This window comes from Neomonachus schauinslandi, chromosome 5 (assembly GCF_002201575.2).
Source record: "Neomonachus schauinslandi chromosome 5, ASM220157v2, whole genome shotgun sequence".
NCBI lineage: Eukaryota > Metazoa > Chordata > Mammalia > Carnivora > Phocidae > Neomonachus > Neomonachus schauinslandi.
In genome coordinates, this window is record NC_058407.1 from 101,280,693 (window position 1) to 101,298,518 (window position 17,826).

The 17,826-nt window shown below is 36.6% G+C and overlaps 1 protein-coding gene across 3 annotated transcripts in view; it reads left to right on the forward strand.

Moving 5' to 3' along the window:
- Window positions 1-17,826, forward strand: part of ERC1 (ELKS/RAB6-interacting/CAST family member 1) — a 511,631-nt gene that overhangs the window by 148,335 nt on the left and 345,470 nt on the right. The window contains exon 11 of one of the 3 annotated variants that reach the window (XM_044914973.1): window positions 5,014-5,025. The exons of the other annotated variants lie outside the window; for them this stretch is intronic. Coding sequence (XP_044770908.1) covers window positions 5,014-5,025 — 12 coding nt within the window. The remainder of the gene's footprint in view (window positions 1-5,013; window positions 5,026-17,826) is intronic. 3 annotated transcript variants of the gene reach the window in all.

The following is a 17,826-nucleotide window of genomic DNA, read 5'->3' on the forward strand; positions in this document are numbered from 1 at the left end:
ATTTATTTATTTGACGGAGAGAGACACAGTGAGAGAGGGAACACAAGCGGGGGCGGGGGGTGGGAGAGGGAGAAGCAGGCTTCCTGCTGAGCAGGGAGCCCGATGCGGGGCTCGATCCCAGGACCCTGGGATCATGACCTGAGCCGAAGGCAGACGCTTAACGACTGAGCCACCCAGGCGCCCCGAGTGTGGTCTTAAATTAATTTTTAAGACCAATATGAAATCACAATGACTTGAGAGGTTGTTTGGTTGGAACACTAGTAGGTAATTTTGGACCCTAGACTTTTAATTTCAGGTCCTGGAACTCTGGTGTAGAGACGTGAAATAGAGAGGGGAAGCCAGGATACTGCTACTGCTACCATTCTAAGGAAGCCAGAGAATCGGAGACAAGTTTTGTTATTTATTCATTCACACGCACATATATACACACACATTATTAGGCCAGTCCTATGAGTACTTATAATGGAGGAAACTTAGTTTTTTCACTTTTTGATGGTTAACTTTATTTTCTTTGCTAACCATCTTTTTTAGACCTCATCTTGAACTATTAGTTCTAGGCTCTTGTGTCATGACTAAACTTAAATTTTGTGGGCTATCAAGAAAACCTAAACTGCATGTATAATATTATTTCTAAGGGAATTACATTCTGATTTATAAACAACTGGCTTTATTTAAAAAGTAGAGTATATCTAGTCATAAGATTTAGAGCCTCTTCAGTTGATTTTGTCTCCTCCCCACCGCCCCGATTTTTTTTTTTTTTTTTTTAAAGCAAGGGTGTTCTCACTTTGCTCAGAATTTAGGCTCAAGGTAGTTAGCCCCTGAATTAGCTGTCTGAGCTGCTAAAGTAGTAACTTAATCTCATTTTGATAAGTGAGATAAATCTGTACTTCTGTGCATCAAGATCAAGGTACCGAACTGATCTTGAACACGAAGATTGGGGTGGTTTTCCTATCCTGTCAGGAGTGAGATATAATCTGGTGTGTTATTTGCATGTATGTATGCATAAGAGAAGGAACTTTTCTGGTGGTATTTGAAGAAATTAGGGAAGATAGTTGCTAGGCTTAAATCCCATGGCTCAAGGATTTGGCCTTTTGTTTTTGATTTACTTCTAAAGATTATTAGTGTCTGAAATTTTATGTAATGAAAATGGGAGTTGTCTTTATTTTTCATAAATCTCCTAAAATGTTTTGGGAAATGTGAACTAGTTTACAGGATGATATTTTAAATTTTTGTTTTGATAATCTTAGTAGAATTACCTCTGTTTATGTAAAAAAAAATGGACCTCAAAATTAAAAGATGAATCCTTTTTTCTTATCTGCTTTTTCTTACTCTTTTCTCTTTGACTAAAATTTTCTTTTTCTGTATTTGTTTTTGGGAATCTGACCCCTTTTAACTGTTACCTTTTTGGAAAAGAAAGCCAGCTTTACTGACTTCCCTGAGGTAGTAATTTCTCTTTTGTTTATTTGTGCTATTCTTATAGTGTCTATCATGTTCTGTTGTGTGACTCTACATTATTGAGGGCCTAATCAGTATATATGTTAATACAAAGAGACAGAGCTCCTTTCTCGTTTCACTATCTAATCATCCCACATTTCTTCCATTTTTATCTTTCCATTACCGGTATATTCAGACCTTTGATAAATCAAACAGATGGAGATTTTTAATCCCTTATTATACTTAATTAGTGATATTGCAAATATTATTTTTATTCATTTCTTCTATATTTGTAATGTGTTTACAGTTGTGCCTATACTTTTCCTTCTGTAAAAGTATAAGTAAAACGTATCTATATTTTTATATAATATAATCCCGTGGGATTATTTTTTGATCTGTAGGTTAGATAGAAGTATAGATAACCTCCTACCTCTTTTGTCACAATGCAATACCAATTATAACTTTTATTTTTACATTTTAACATCTCTGAATCTGGGATACATGTGTAAATAATGGCATGGCTTAGTTTAATTAGTATTTTTTTTCATCTTAGTGATACATAAAGTAATGATGCATCTTCTGTTCTTGGTGAATAGATATTAAAGATGCATGCAGAGAGAGTGAATAAAATTGTTCAGAGAATGTGGAAGTGGAAGAAAGTATTTCCAAATTAACTTTATTTTCTAATGTACCCCATTTTATTTTATTTTATTTTATTTTTTTAAAGATTTTTTATTTATTTATTTGAGACAGAGAGAATGAGAGAGAGAGAGCACATGAGACGGGGGAGGGTCAGAGGCAGAAGCAGGCTCCCTGCCGAGCAGGGAGCCCGATGCGGGACTCGATCCAGGGACTCCAGGATCATGACCTGAGCCAAAGGCAGTTGCTTAACCAACTGAGCCACCCAGGCGCCCTAATGTACCCCATTTTAAATGTGTGTGTAACCAGATGAATATATTTACTATTATAATTAGATATTTGACTGTTTTACCTACTTCCTGTTTTTTATGTAGGTAGACCTAAAAATTTTTTTTTTTGGACCGTTTTATTGGGAAAATGGGCTTTATGTTTTTGATTGCTTCATATTGGTATCACAGTTTATTTAGCCATCTACACAGTATAAGCTAAAAATGTAAGCCTACATATTTAGTCTTCATATTTATAATTTTTTTTATTTTTGTTTTTTTTTATTTTTTAAAGATTTTATTTATTTATTTGAGACAGAGAGAATGAGATACAGAGAGCATGAGAGGGAGGAGGGCCAGAGGGAGAAGCAGACTCCCTGCCGAGCAGGGAGCCCGATGCGGGACTCGATCCCGGGACTCCAGGATCATGACCTGAGCCGAAGGCAGTCGCTTAACCAACTGAGCCACCCAGGCGCCCTATAATTTTTTTTAAAGAAATGTCAAATCGATACTCAGTTTAAGGTCTTCAGATGTCTTCTGTCTAAAAATTAGTATTAAGCTGTATATAGCTTTGGCATAAACTAGTATACAATTCATGAGGAAAATGGTTCCTTAGAGAAGAATTTCCTTACTTTTAAATTCATGGGTATGTATCTTTGACCCATGAAGTTCAGTGTCAGAAAATGTGGTCTTCATGTAGTTTGAGTAGAAGAGAAGTGACTACTGCTGCAGGGGTTGCGTGTTCTTGCATGAGGGAGAATGGGCTGTGTTTGGGGAAAAAAAAGGAAAGAAAGATACTAAGAATATGATAACTGAAGATGACTGGTTCTTTATCTGATCCTGCTTGCTTCAGCTTGCTTTCTGAGGAAGCTGCTTGTTTCTTTCTTCCTCCTTGATGAATTTCACTGATTTCATTTAAAAAAAAGAAATTAAACAGCTTTGTGTAATCAATTCTATTAGGTCATCTTCCCAAAATTTCTTGTGGGCACAGCACCTTGTAATTTATTAGTACAGTCTTTATAGGAATTTTTGTTTAGTGGTTACCTTAAGTTTTTACATAAAGGGGCAAACATTAGAATTCTATAGAATTTTTCTATATGCAGACTTTTTTCTTCCATATTAATTTCCCAAGAGCTATAGTTTGATGCCAAAGTGAAATATGACTCATGACAATGAAATAGGTAAAAAGTTGCTCACTGTTGATAGGAGTAAGCTTAATTTTTTTCCCCATGGATTTACCCAGGTCTTATTTAAAGCCATGCAACCATAAGAAATTTCAGTTAGTGTCATTGTTGACCTAATATTATTCTAATTTATTGTGTCATAACCAACAAAGATAGAAAAGATAATTGGGAACAGTCATTTAGAGATTGGCCTATTTTTGCATTTGAACATTGTCTGCATTCTCTACTGTGTTAAATATGCCAAAGATGCATGGATTTATTTTATACATTCCCTTTAGGAATCTGTAAGCATCACAAAACATATAAAATATGCCCAGGGAGATGTCAACAGACCCACATTTTTATCCTGTATCTGCCACTTACACACTGTATGATTGTGAGGAAGTCGCTTTTATTCTGTTTTTCATTTCTCTTTATCTTATAGAGTGGGAATGGTAAATTTTGTCATCCTTACCTTTCATTATTTTCACAATGACTTTTAAAAACCCTGGTTTTAAATACTGAAACATTAAAAAACATTAAAGTACAAATTGAAATGGTGCTTGCATTCAAGAAATAAACCTTTTGTTTTAGATTCTGAAAGTAAAATTTAGATCCTGAAGACAATCTGGATGGCACTGGCCATTAGAAGTCTTAAGTATTTGGGGATAATACTAACTTCAGTGAAATTGATTAATTTTTAAAAAGGAAAAACTGCCTGTTGTTATAAAAAGCAATAATGAACTACCAGGGCTTCATGCTATGTAGGAATATTGAGCATGGCAAATCTTTGCATCTCTAATTGCTGAGCAGTATTAGAAGTGGAGTGATGTTTATAGAGCTGTATATTCTTGTTCATTATTGCTTTTAGATTGCACCATTTGAGGTAGATTTTGGTAGATTTGGAATGAGAAAAAAATTAGGTTCTAATTAGGAAAAAGTTACTGTTTTCACATTTGGGACCATTATTTCAAGTTCTTCCTCATCAATTAGAATTCTATATTCTACAGAATGATTGAAGCTCTCGATGTTTTTCTACTTTTGTTATGGATAACTTGGATCTAAGAAATGGAGTAGGGGGTGGGTAAAGGAGTAGTCAGTTATAAGGTGGGTATGTATAAAATTAAGATGATTTAAATTGTGAAATCACAGCTACTTAAATGAAAAGGGGGAAGTGCTGACCTTCTTTTCTTTTCCTTTGTGTTTAATAAATTGCTTTTTCCCCCTGCTTCAAGAAATGGTAAATTTTAGACAAAAGTTTTCCTTGAAACTTACATTAAGGTACAATGGTGTAATCTAATATGAAAACACATTTGTTGAGAATTGAAAATCTGAAATTACTAATTTTTAGTGCCTGTGCAGAATCTGTGTTACCCCTTTCCCTTCTCTAATCCTGTGCTTTTATGTTTTGTCTGTGTCTATGAATAACATTGTTTCCTGAATATTGTCCTTACTAATTCTTTCTGACTTTCTCTTTCACATTTTCTTCCTGGATTTGCTGTTGTCTTCAGTCTCACCTCAAGGTCAGTATGCTTGTACTAAAACAAAGAGAAGAGCATGGTGTACTAACATTATCTTGATCTCTAATGAGGAACTGAAATGATAGCACTTACTCCAGGAAAGATATGTGTAGAAATCTAGTTATGAGTGCATAGAATGTCAGAAGTTTTAGGTTTACCAGAAGAGTGGATTCAGAGTTCTATGCTTCAAAAGATAAAGTACTCAGAAAGCAAGAATCAGACTGAGCAGGTTTTGACTGAGAGCAAAATGAAGATGAAAGGAGTCACCAGGGGAATGAGAAGAAAAATTGTTTTAATTTAATTAAAATTTCATCAGAGACACAGAAAATGCAGTGTGAACGCTGGAGGGAAATTTACTGTAGTCTGTGGATTTTTAGAAGGATCTTGAAATTATTTTACATATACAAACCTATACACCCTTGAAATTTTGGTTTTGTTTTGTGATTCTGCTGAATGGTACAACAAGTGATAACCAAAACAGCCAGCGCTGCTTCAATTTATAAGTGCCCGAGGCACTATGGTAGAACCTTTACATCTTTTATTTCAGGTGTTGATCTTCCCAGCAGCATATAGAGAGATTTATTATTTCCACTCTTTAGGTGAATAACACAAGTTCTGAGCCCATTAAGTAATTTGTCCATCTTTATTGGGAAGAGAAACTAACAGAGCACAATTGGAAACCTGAATTTTTTTTTTTAAAGAAGGAGGGGGAGGGGCAGAGGGAGAGAGAGAGAATCCCAAGGAGGTTCCACACTCTGTGTGGAGCCCGATGTGGGTTTCAATCTCACAACCCTGAGATCGTGACCTGAGTTGAAATTAAGAGTCAGACACTTAACTGGCTGAGCCACCCAGGCACCCTTGAAACCTGAATTTTAGAAGTTATTTCTTGGGCACCTGGGTGGCTCAGTTGGTTAGGCGACTGCCTTCGGCTCAGGTCATGATCCTGGAGTCCCAGGATCGAGTCCCGCATCAGGCTCCCTGCTCAGCAGGGAATCTGCTTCTCCCTCTGACCCTCCACCCTCTCATGCTCGCTCTCTGTCATTCTCTCTCTCTCAATAAATAAATACCTTTAAAAAAAAAAAAAGAATTAAAAAAAAAAAACCAAGTTATTTCTTTTGCATGTGAGCATGGAAATGTAAATGAAGGCATGAGAATTTCTGATATGGTTCCGAAAATGATATGGTTAACACCCTATACGCTTTACCTTCGCTGCTGTTTTCTAATAGTAATGGTACCATATATATTACTGTTTATAAAAGCACCTGTCTTCTTTGAGTCTCACAGTTGGTGTATGGGTTACACAGGACAGATTATCATTCTGATGAGGAACAAAGATTAGGGAACATGATTTCTCTAGGGTCAACCAACTAGTAAGTGGTGGAACTTAGATTTGAAGGTAGATCTTCTCATTTCAGCCTCAGGACTTTATGTATTCTCTGTACTCTATCGTCAGAGTTAGAATATGAGCTATAGAGTCCCAGATGGCTTGAATTTTTTAGGTAGATTTTTCATCTGTGGTGTTTTCATCTGTAAAATTGGGATAATTATCTAATCTAAAGGGTTGTTGTAAACACTGAATGAGTTCATATAAATAGCACTTAGAACAGTATCTGGTACAGGGTAAACAATCAATATATAGAGCTATTATGATACTTCTTTTTGCCTTTTTCATGGAGTCCTGTTAGATCCGGCATATGATAGCATGATGTGATATATTTCAGGTTCTTTAAAACAATATACAGTTCTTATTGATTCTTACCACTGTTAATAGTGCAAAGTAGAATCCCAGTGCAAAAGTTGTGTATGTGTAGAAAATGTGAAAAGTAGACATATTTCTTCTGTAATGATATTTTAAGACTCCACTTTTCAGGTGCTACATTTCTATTATAAGTAGAAAGATAAGGTGGTGAGGCGTTTTAGGAAAAAGGTTCTCTTTCCCATTTCTACTTCCTGGTATTTCTTCTCATTGTTTAAATTGATGACCTAAATGATATTTCTGAAAAAGGCCCCTTACCTTTTACTCATTTAAGAATAAAGCAATTTGTGTGGGTGTAAAATACAGTAAAAAGCAAAATTAGCCCTTCTTTCATACTTACACTGATCTAATTTATGAAGAGGCATCTTCAGTCAGATTTACACTGTCCTCTTTCTTCTCTCTTAACAGATGACCTCCCCTCCTTGGCCTGGTAAATAGAGCTTTAGGGTATCCACGGTCCTGGGTTTATGTTCACTCATGTTAACCTTCCTTTTGTTTCAGTGGAACTCATGTTCCAACTCTTTTCCAAGGCCAAATTTTCCTATTCTCTTTTCTTTGGTGTTGGTTCTGATCTCTCCTTTTTCATTCATGATTTTATTTATTTGGGTCCTTTCTCTTTTCTTTTCGATAAGTCTGGCCAGGGGTTTATCAATCTTATTAATTCTTTCAAAGAACCAGCTCCTAGTTTTGTTGATCTGTTCTACTGTTCTTTTGGTTCCTATTTCATTGATTTCTGCTCTGATCTTTATTATTTCTCTTCTCCTGCTGGTTTAGGCTTTATTTGCTGTTCTCCAGCTCCTTTAGGTGTAGGGTTAGGTTGTGTATTTGAGACCTTTCTTGTTTCTTGAGAAAGGCTTGTATTGCTATATACTTTCCTCTTAGGACTGCCTTTGCTGCATCCCAAAGATTTTGAACAGTTGTGTTTTCATTTTCATTTGTTTCCATGAATTTTTTAAATTCTTATTTAATTTCCTCGTTGACCCATTCATCCTTTAGTAGGACGCTCTTTGGCCTCCATGTATTTGAGTTCTTTCCAACTGTCCTCTTGTGATTGAGTTCTAGTTTCAAAGCACTGTGGTCCAAAAATATGCAGGGAATGATTCCAATCTTTTGGTACTGGTTGAGACCTGATTTGTGACCCAGGATGTGATCTATTCTGGAGAATGTTCCATGTGCACTAGAGAAGAATGTGTATTTTGTTGCTTTGGGATGGAATGTTCTGAATATATCTGTGAAGTCCATCTGGTCCAGTGTGTCATTTGAAGCCTTTATTTCCTTTGTTGATCTTTTGCTTAGATGATCTGTCCATTTCAGTGAGGGGGGTGTTAAAATCCCCTACTATTATTGTATTATTATTGATGTGTTTCTTTGATTTTGTTATTAATTGGCTTATATAATTGGCTGCTCCCATGTTAGGGGCATAGATATTTACAATTGTTAGATCTTCTTGTTGGATAGACCCTTTAAGTATGATGTAGTGTCCTTCCTCCTCTCTTATTTTAGTCTTTGATTTAAAATCTAATTTGTCTGATATAAGGATTGCCACCCCAGCTTTCTTTTTATGTCCATTAGCATGGTAAATGGTTTTCCACCCCCTCACTTTCAATCTGGAGTTTTCTTTGGGTCTAAAATGAGTCTCTTGCAGACAGCATATCAATGGGTCTTGTTTTTTTATACAGTCTGATACTCTTTGTCTTTTGATTGGGGCATTTAGCCCATTTACATTCAGGGTAACTATTGGAAGATATGAATTTAGTGCCATTGTATTGCCTGCAAGGTGACTGTTACTGTATATTGTCTGTGTTCCTTTCTGGTCTATTTTACTTTTAGGCTCTCCCTTTGTTTAGAGGACCCCTTTCAATATTTTTTGTAGGGCTGGTTTTGTGTTCGCAAATCCTTTTAGTTTTTGTTTGTCCTGGAAGCTTTTTTTTTTTTTTTTTACAGTTTTTTTTTTTTAATTTTTTTTATTCTTATGTTAATCCCCATACATTACATCATTAGTTTTAGATGAAGTGTTCCATGATTCATTGTTTGTGCATAACACCCAGTGCTCCATGCAGAACGTGCCCTCCTCCGTACCCACCACCAGGCTAACCCATCCTCCCCACCCCCCTCCCCTCTAGAACCCTGTTTGTTTTTCAGAGTCCATCGTCTCTCAGGTTCGTCTACCCCTCCGATTTCCCCCGCTTCATTCTTCCCCTCCCGCTACCTTCTTCTTCTTCTTCTTTTTTTTTTTCCTTAACATATATTGCATTATTTGTTTCAGAGGTACAGATCTGAGATTCAACAGTCTTGCACAATTCACAGCGCTTACCAGAGCACATACCCTCCCCAGTGTCTATCACCCAGTCACCCCATCCCTCCCACCCCACCCCCCACTCCAGCAACCCTCAGTTTGTTTCCTGCAATTAAGAATTCCTCATATCAGTGAGATCATATGATACATGTCTTTCTCTGTTTGACTTATTTCGCTCAACATAATACCCTCCAGTTCCATCCACGTCGTTGCAAATGGCAAGATCTCATTCCTTTTGATGGCTGCATAATATTCCATTGTATATATATACCACATCTTCTTTATCCATTCATCTGTCGATGGACATCTTGGCTCTTTCCACAGTTTGGCTATTGTGGACATTGCTGCTATAAACATCGGGGTGCACGTACCCCTTCGGATCCCTACTTTTGTATCTTTGGGGTAAATACCCAGTAGTGCAATTGCTGGATCATATGGTAGCTCTATTTTCAACTTTTTGAGGAACCTCCATACAGTTTTCCAGAGTGGCTGCACCAGCTTGCATTCCCACCAACAGTGTAGGAGGGTTCCCCTTTCTCCGCATCCCCGCCAACATCTGTCGTTTCCTGACTTGTTAATTTTAGCCATTCTGACTGGTGTGAGGTGGTATCTCATTTAGGTTTTGATTTGGATTTCCCTGATGCTGAGCGATATTGAGCACTTTTTCCTGTGTCTGTTGGCCATTTGGATGTCTTCTTTGGAAAAATGTCTGTTCATGTCTTCTGCCCATTTCTTGATTGGATTCTTTGTTCTTTGGGTGTTGAGTTTGATGAGTTCTTTATAGATTTTGGATACTAGCCCTTTATCCGATATGTCATTTGCAAATATCATCTCCCATTCTGTTGGTTGTCTTTTGGTTTTGTTGACTGTTTCCTTTGCTTTGCAAAAGCTTTTTATCTTGATGAAGTCCCAATAGTTCATTTTTGCCCTTGCTTCCCTTACCTTTGGCGATGTTTCTAGGAAGAAGTTGCTGCGGCTGAGGTCGAAGAGGTTGCTGCCTGTGTTCTCCTTTAGGATTTGGATGGACTCCTGTCTCACATTGAGGTCTTTCAACCATTTGGAGTCTATTTTTGTGTGTGGTGTAAGGAAATGGTCCAGTTTTATTCTTCTGCATGTGGCTATCCAATTTTCCCAACACCATTTGTTGAAGAGACTGTCTTTATTCCATTGGACATTCTTTCCTGCTTTGTCAAAGATGAGTTGACCATAGAGTTGAGGGTCCATTTCTGGGCTCTCTATTCTGTTCCATTGATCTATGTGTCTGTTTTTGTGCCAGTACCATGCTGTCTTGATGATGACAGCTGTGTAATAGAGCTGGAAGTCCGGAATTGTGATGCCGCCAGCTTTGCTTTTCTTTTTCAACATTCCTCTGGCTATTCGGGGTCTTTTCTGGTTCCATACAAATTTTAGGATTATTTGTTCCATTTCTTTGAAAAAAGTGGATGGTATTTTGATGGGGATCGCATTGAATGTGTAGATTGCTGTAGGTAGCATTGACATCTTCACAATATTTGTTCTTCCAATCCATGAGCATGGAACGTTTTTCCATTTCTTTGTGTCTTCCTCAATTTCTTTCATGAGTATTTTATAGTTTTCTGAGTACAGATCCTTTGTCTCTATGGTTAGATTTATTCCTAGGTATCTTATGGTTTTGGGTGCAATTGTAAATGGGATCGACTCCTTAATTTCTCGTTCTTCTGTCTTGTTGTTGGTGTATAGGAATGCCACTGATTTCTGTGCATTGATTTTATATCCTGCCACTTTACTGAATTCCTGTATGAGTTCTAGCAGTTTTGGGGTGGAGTCTTTTGGGTTTTCCACATAAAGTATCATATCATCTGCAAAGAGTGAGAGTTTGACTTCTTCTTTGCCAATTTGGATGCCTTTGATTTCTTTTTGTTGTCTGATTGCTGTGGCTAGGACTTCCAATACTATGTTGAATAGCAGTGGTGATAGTGGACATCCCTGCCGCATTCCTGACCTTAGGGGGAAAGCTCTCAGTTTTTCCCCATTGAGAATGATATTCGCTGTAGGTTTTTCATAGATGGCTTTTATGATATTGAGGTATGTACCCTCTATTCCTATACTCTGAAGAGTTTTGATCAAGAAAGGATGCTGTACTTTGTGAAAAGCTTTTTCTGCATCTATTGAGAGGATCATATGATTCTTGTTCTTTCTTTTGTTAATGTATTGTATCACATTGATTGATTTGCGGATGTTGAACCAACCTTGCAGCCCAGGGATAAATCCCACTTGGTCATGGTGAATAATCCTTTTAATGTACTGTTGGATCCTATTGGCTAGTATTTTGGTGAGAATTTTTGCATCCATGTTCATCAGGGATATTGGTCTGTAATTCTCCTTTTTGATGGGGTCTTTGTCTGGTTTTGGGATCAAGGTAATGCTGGCCTCATAAAATGAGTTGGGAAGTTTTCCTTCCATTTCTATTTTTTGGAACAGTTTCAGAAGAATAGGTATTAATTCTTCTTGAAATGTTTGGTAGAATTCCCCTGGGAAGCCATCTGGCCCTGGGCTTTTGTTTTTTGGGAGATTTTTGATGACTGCTTCAATTTCCTTAGTGGTTATAGGTGTGTTCAGGTTTTCTATTTCATCCTGGTGCAGTTTTGGTAGTTGGTACATCTCTAGGAATGCATCCATTTCTTTCAGGTTATCTAATTTGCTGGCATAGAGTTGCTCATAATATGTTCTTATAATTGTTTGTATTTCTTTGGTGTTGGTTGTGATCTCTCCTCTTTCATTCATGATTTTGTTGATTTAGGGTCATTTCTCTTTTTGATAAGTCTGGCCAGGGGTTTATCAATCTTATTAATTCTTTCAAAGAACCAGCTCCTAGTTTCGTTGATCTGTTCTACTGTTCTTTTAGTTTCTATTTCATTGATTTCTGCTCTGATCTTTATTATTTCTCTTCTCCTGCTGGGTTTAGGCTTTATTTGCTGTTCTTTCTCCAGCTCCTTTAGGTGTAGGGTTAGGTTGTGTACTTGAGACCTTTCTTGCTTCTTGAGAAAGGCTTGTATTGCTATATACTTTCCTCTTAGGACTGCCTTTGCTGTATCCCAAAGATTTTGAATAGTTGTGTTTTCATTTTCATTGGTTTCCATGTATTTTTTTAATTCTTCTTTAATTTCCTGGTTGACCCATTCGTTCTTCAGTAGGATGCTCTTTAGCCTCCATGTATTTGAGTTCTTTCCGACTTTCCTCTTGTGATTGAGTTCTAGTTTCAAAGCATTGTGGTCTGAAAATAGGCAGGGAATGATTCCAATCTTTTGGTACCGGTTGAGACCTGATTTATGACCTAGGATGTGATCTATTCTGGAGAATGTTCCATGTGCACTAGAGAAGAATGTGTATTCCGTTGCTTTGGGGTGGAATGTTCTGAATATGTCTGTAAAGTCCATTTGGTCCAGTGTGTCATTTAAAGTCTTTATTTCCTCGTTGATCTTTTGCTTAGAGGATCTGTCCATTTCAGTGAGGGGGGTGTTAAAGTCCCCCACTATTATTGTATTGTTGTCGATGTGTTTCTTTGCTTTTGTTATTAATTGCCTTATATAATTGGCTGCTCCCATGTTAGGGGCATAGATATTTACAATTGTTAGATCTTCTTGTTGGATATATCCTTTAAGTATGATATAGTGTCCTTCCTCATCTCTTATTACAGTCTTTGGTTTAAAATCTAATTTGTCTGATATAAGGATTGCCACCCCAGCTTTCTTTTGGTGTCCATTAGCATGGTAAATGGTTTTCCACTCCCTCACTTTCAATCTGGGGGTGTCTTTGGTTCTAAAATGAGTCTCTTGCAGACAGCATATCGATGGGTCTTGTTTTTTAATCCAGTCTGATAGCCTGTATCTTTTGATTGGGGCATTGAGCCCATTTACATTCAGGGTAACTACTGAAAGATAGGAATTTAGTGCCATTGTATTGCCTGCAAGGTGACTGTTACTGTATATTGTCTGTGTTCCTTTCTGGTCTATATTGCTTTTAGGCTCTCTCTTTGCTTAGAGGACCCCTTTCAAGATTTCCTGTAGGGCTGGTTTTGTGTTTGCAAATTCCTTTAGTTTTTGTTTGTCCTGGAAGCTTTTTATCTCTCCTTCAATTTTCAATGACAGCCTAGCTGGATAGAGTATTCTTGGCTGCATATTTTTCTCATTTAGTGCTCTCAATATATCCTGCCAGTCCTTTCTGGCCTGCCAGGTCTCTGTGGATAGGTCTGTTGCCAATCTAATGTTTCTACCCTTGTAGGTTACATATCTCTTCTCCCGAGCTGCTTTCAGGATTTTCTCTTTGTCTATGAGACTCGTAAGTTTTACTATTAGATGTCGGGGTGTTGACCTATTTTTATTGATTTTGAGAGGGGTTCTCTGTGCTTCCTGGATTTTCATGCCTGTTTCCTTTCCCAAATTAGGGAAGTTCTCTGCTATAATTTGCTCCATTATACCTTCTGCCCCTCTCTCTCTTTCTTCTTCTTCTGGGATCCCAATTATTCTAATGTTGTTTCGTCTTATGGTATCGCTTATCTCTCAAATTCTGCTCTCGTGATCCAGTAGTTGTTTATCTCTCTTTTTCTCAGCTTCTTTATTTTCCATCATTTCATCTTCTATATTACTGATTCTCTCTTCTGCCTCATTTATTCTAGCAGTTAGCGCCCCCATTTTTTATTGCACCTCATTAATAGCCTTTTTGATGTCTACTTGGTTGGATTTTAGTTCTTTTACTTCTCCAGAAAGGGTTTCTCTAATAACTTCCATATTTTTTTCAAGCCCAGCTAGTATCTTTAAAGTGATGATTCTGAACTCTAGATCTGACATCGTACTAATGTCCCTATTGAGTAGGTCCCTGGCAGTCGGTACTACCTCTTGTTCTTTTTGTTGAGGTGATTTTTTCCGTCTTGTCATTTTGTGCAGAGGAGACTAGATTAATGAGAGAACAAAATGCTAGCAGAGTAACACCGTCCCCAGAAAATATACTCTAAACAAATCAGAAAAGACTTGAAGCAGTGGGAAAAGAAAGGGAAAGAGAGAAAAAAGAAAAAGAAAAAAAAGATAAAGATAAAAACAAAAACAAACAAAACAAAACAACAACAACAACAACAAAAAAACCAGAATGTGATCAAATATGATCAGGCTGGTATATATATCAGTGCCACACACTAGATTTGGGGTGTATTTTGGTCTTTTAGAAGAAAGTGCCTCCCAAAATTTTAAAGAAAGAAAAACTTATATATGTACAAAAATAAGGGTTGATATGATGAAGGGTTGATATGATGAGTATGACTGTAAAGATGGAAATTATAAAAAATTTTATAAAAGGAATTGATAAGAAGTTGTTTGAAAAAAGAAAGAAGAGGATTTAAAAAAAGAAAAAAAAAAGGGAGAGGATGTGATCAGGCAGGGGAATAGAAAACACCATATACTAGAGATTTAGGGTATATTTTAATCTGTTAGAAGAAACTATCTCAAAATTTTAAAGAGAGAACAACTTATATATATAAGCCAAAAATACGGTTAACTACTATGAAGGGATAGAATATGACTCTAAAAATGAAAAATAAAAATGTTTTTTTTAAAAAAAGGGATTGATAAGATGTTGGTTGAAAAAGGGAAAAAGAAAAATTCAAAAAGAAAAAAAAAAGAAAAAAAGACAGTTAAAAAAAAATTAACTTTGAAAGACTAAAGAATCATGGTAAAAAAGCCATGAATTCTATGTGCAGTATTCCCCTAGCGCTGGAGTTCTGCCGTTCTCATTGATCGGTAAACTTGGCCTTGGCTGGCTGTTCTCGCTGATCTTCTGGGGAGGGGCCTGTTGCCGTGGTTTCCAAATGTCTCTGCCGGAGGCGGAATTGCCCCGCCCTTGCCCCCTCCCGGCTTAAACATCAAGTGGACATATTTTTCGGGGAGGTTTTACCACTTTTGTCTTTTGTATGACAGGTTTTGATCTAACTATCTCTAAACAAAACCCTGCCCCAGAAGAATTTGTCTGTGGAAGTCACTGTTGTATGCATAATTCTCTGAGTTACAAGTTATGTTAATTATAATATTGTTAGCTGGTTCATTTTAGTAGTTTTTACTCTAGCAGTAAATGCCATTAAACTATACTTCTAAATAAGTTTATTTTCCAAGGAATACAAAATAAAACAGGTTTTGTTTTTCCAGTGGCAAAAATCATTTTGGTTGTGGTATGTAAAAAAAGTCATTCTTTGTTTCAGGTTGGAATTTAGTGCAGTATTTTTTTATATAGAAGCATTTCACCATTTTAATTATGTTTTGCTAAGTCCAGTTGAGCAGACCATCCAGAGAGTATTGATGGTTTAAGATTGGTTTGGATATTTGGATAACTTCATTATGAGACCTTGGGCAAGATACTTAACTCTTAAGTGTTTGTTTTAACCACCTGTTTTGTGTTAATAGTGACACTTAAGTGTAATGTTTGTTTTTTAAGCATTTCTGGTTTGGACAGATTTGTTTTCTCTCTTCCTCTCTTCTCTCCTGCTTTCCTCTGTCCCTGTTTCGGTTTAGTACAAAGCAGAGAGATTTTTATTTAGAGTAATGATGACTGAAGATTCATTCTCTATCCTTAAACATATATACATGTCTTCAGTTACTATTCAATGACATTATCCCCACAGAAGGAATGCAAAGAAATGATTCCTTGAATAGATGAAAATATATGATTTGATTCAGAATCATTGTTACTTTTTATTTAGCGGCACCTTTGGCTAAAGACAAGACATTTAATAGGTGAAGCCTATAATTGTCATCTCTTTTACTCATTCTCTGGTCTACACAAATTGAGCTCAATATTATTGTTACCCCTATTTTGTTTAGCATGCCTGTTGCAGACTTGTCTTCAAAGCAGATCTGTGGGATACTTTCTGTCAACTGCATTTAGACCAGAGTCTCCCTATATTGTTATGTAATAAAAGTTAAATACTTTATGTCTTGCTCACATTCATTCCTGTTGCAGTCTCTTTAATCTAATTTGATGAAAGAGTTGTAGAACAACAAAGAGTTCTACATTGATTTCTAAAATCTAACTTAGGGGACTCCTGGGTGGCTCAGAGGGTTAAGCATCTGCCTTCGGTTCAGGTCATGATCCCAGGGTCCTGGGATCGAGCCCCACATCAGGCTCTGTGCTCAGCAGGGAGCCTGCTTCTCCCTCTCCCTCTGCCTGCCTGTCTGCCTACTTGTGATTTCTCTCTCTCTCTGTCAAATAAATAAAATCTTAAAAAAAAAGAAAAGAAAATCTAACTTAGTCAACGAGCCGTTTCTCTGATTGCACATCTTAGAGGTTTTTTTTTTTTCATTATTGTCTGATACTAGGCACTAAAACCTCATAAGTAACATTTACAAAAAGAGGTATAACTATATTTTGAAGGCTTCATTCTTTTCTTTTTTGTTTTTAGCTGAAATGTTCAGGATTTTATAGGCCCAAGAGCATTTCTGACCTTGTGTGATCTATTTACAAGGAGTTTGATTCACAGACAAGAGTTTGTAATCTAGGAGAATGATCTGTTTTTAATTGCTTTTTTTGCTTCTACTTGTCATTCTTTTGCCTTTCTTAAATAGCATTATTGTTCAAGAGTGTTTTTCCTTATTTTCTTTCCTTTCAAACAATACTATTGCCTAGTCTTTTTGTAATGGGTCACGCAAGCACAGTGTAGCCACACCCCCGTTACCTAAGTTCTCCTGAAATATAGTGTTATTATTTTGAATGATTCATTGGTAGAAAAAAATGTATGAACACATACCTGTACTGATCTACCTAACTGTTCTACTGAAAAGTATTGGGTTTTGTGCCATCATGCATTGAAAAGTGGTGAATGTAGTTTTTCTTAGTAGCAGCTGTAGACAATTACCTGGCATTCTGTACATGAGCTAAAGATGGCAAATTCTGTAGAAAAGGGAGGAAAGGCTAAATTTAGTTAAAATTTGAATTTGTATATGGTTGCCAGATTTAGCAAATACACATACGAGATATCAGTTAAATTTGTGTTTCAGATAAACAGTGACTACATTTTTAGTATTAGTGTGTTGTACATACTGGGACATACTTATACTAAAACATTGTCACATATCTGAAATAAAAATTTGAATGGACTTCCAATATTTTATCTGACAAACCTCGTGTGTCCCAATCTCTCTTTATCTCACTTCAGATTGTAACAATGGTATGAAGTGGATGATATTTTCCTGTTTTACAGATGAGAAAATTGAGATTCAGAGGATTCAGTTGACTTACTCAGGGTCATTGCTACGATATGGCAGTCTTTAGTACAAATTCAGTTTCTCTGATTTCATGTTTACCGCATACCTTAACTTTCCTGTTTCTTGTTTTGTATGTCCTTGTGAGGTCCAGACACAATATGTAGATTATAATACATTTTTAAATATATGTTTTTACCTCCTTGGAGTATGGGGGTCATAAGTTGGATTAATTGTGTTATCCTTTGGTGAGAATTGCCACTTTTTTTTTTTTTAACCATTTCTAGCCTGCTGTATAAGATATTCCTTCAGTAGTGATGGGATTATTTCTGGGTGTTGCCCTGGTGATTCATACAACACTTACAGCCTTGCTCAAGAAAAGCTCCACAACAACTTATATTTTAGATAGTGGGATTTATTTGGTAAGGTAATTTAGAACTGTGCTTCTCAAATTTTGATGGCATACAAATTGTATTGGAGTTTGTTAAAATGTCGTTCTGATGTGGGTTTGGATAGGGCCTGGGCTTTTTACC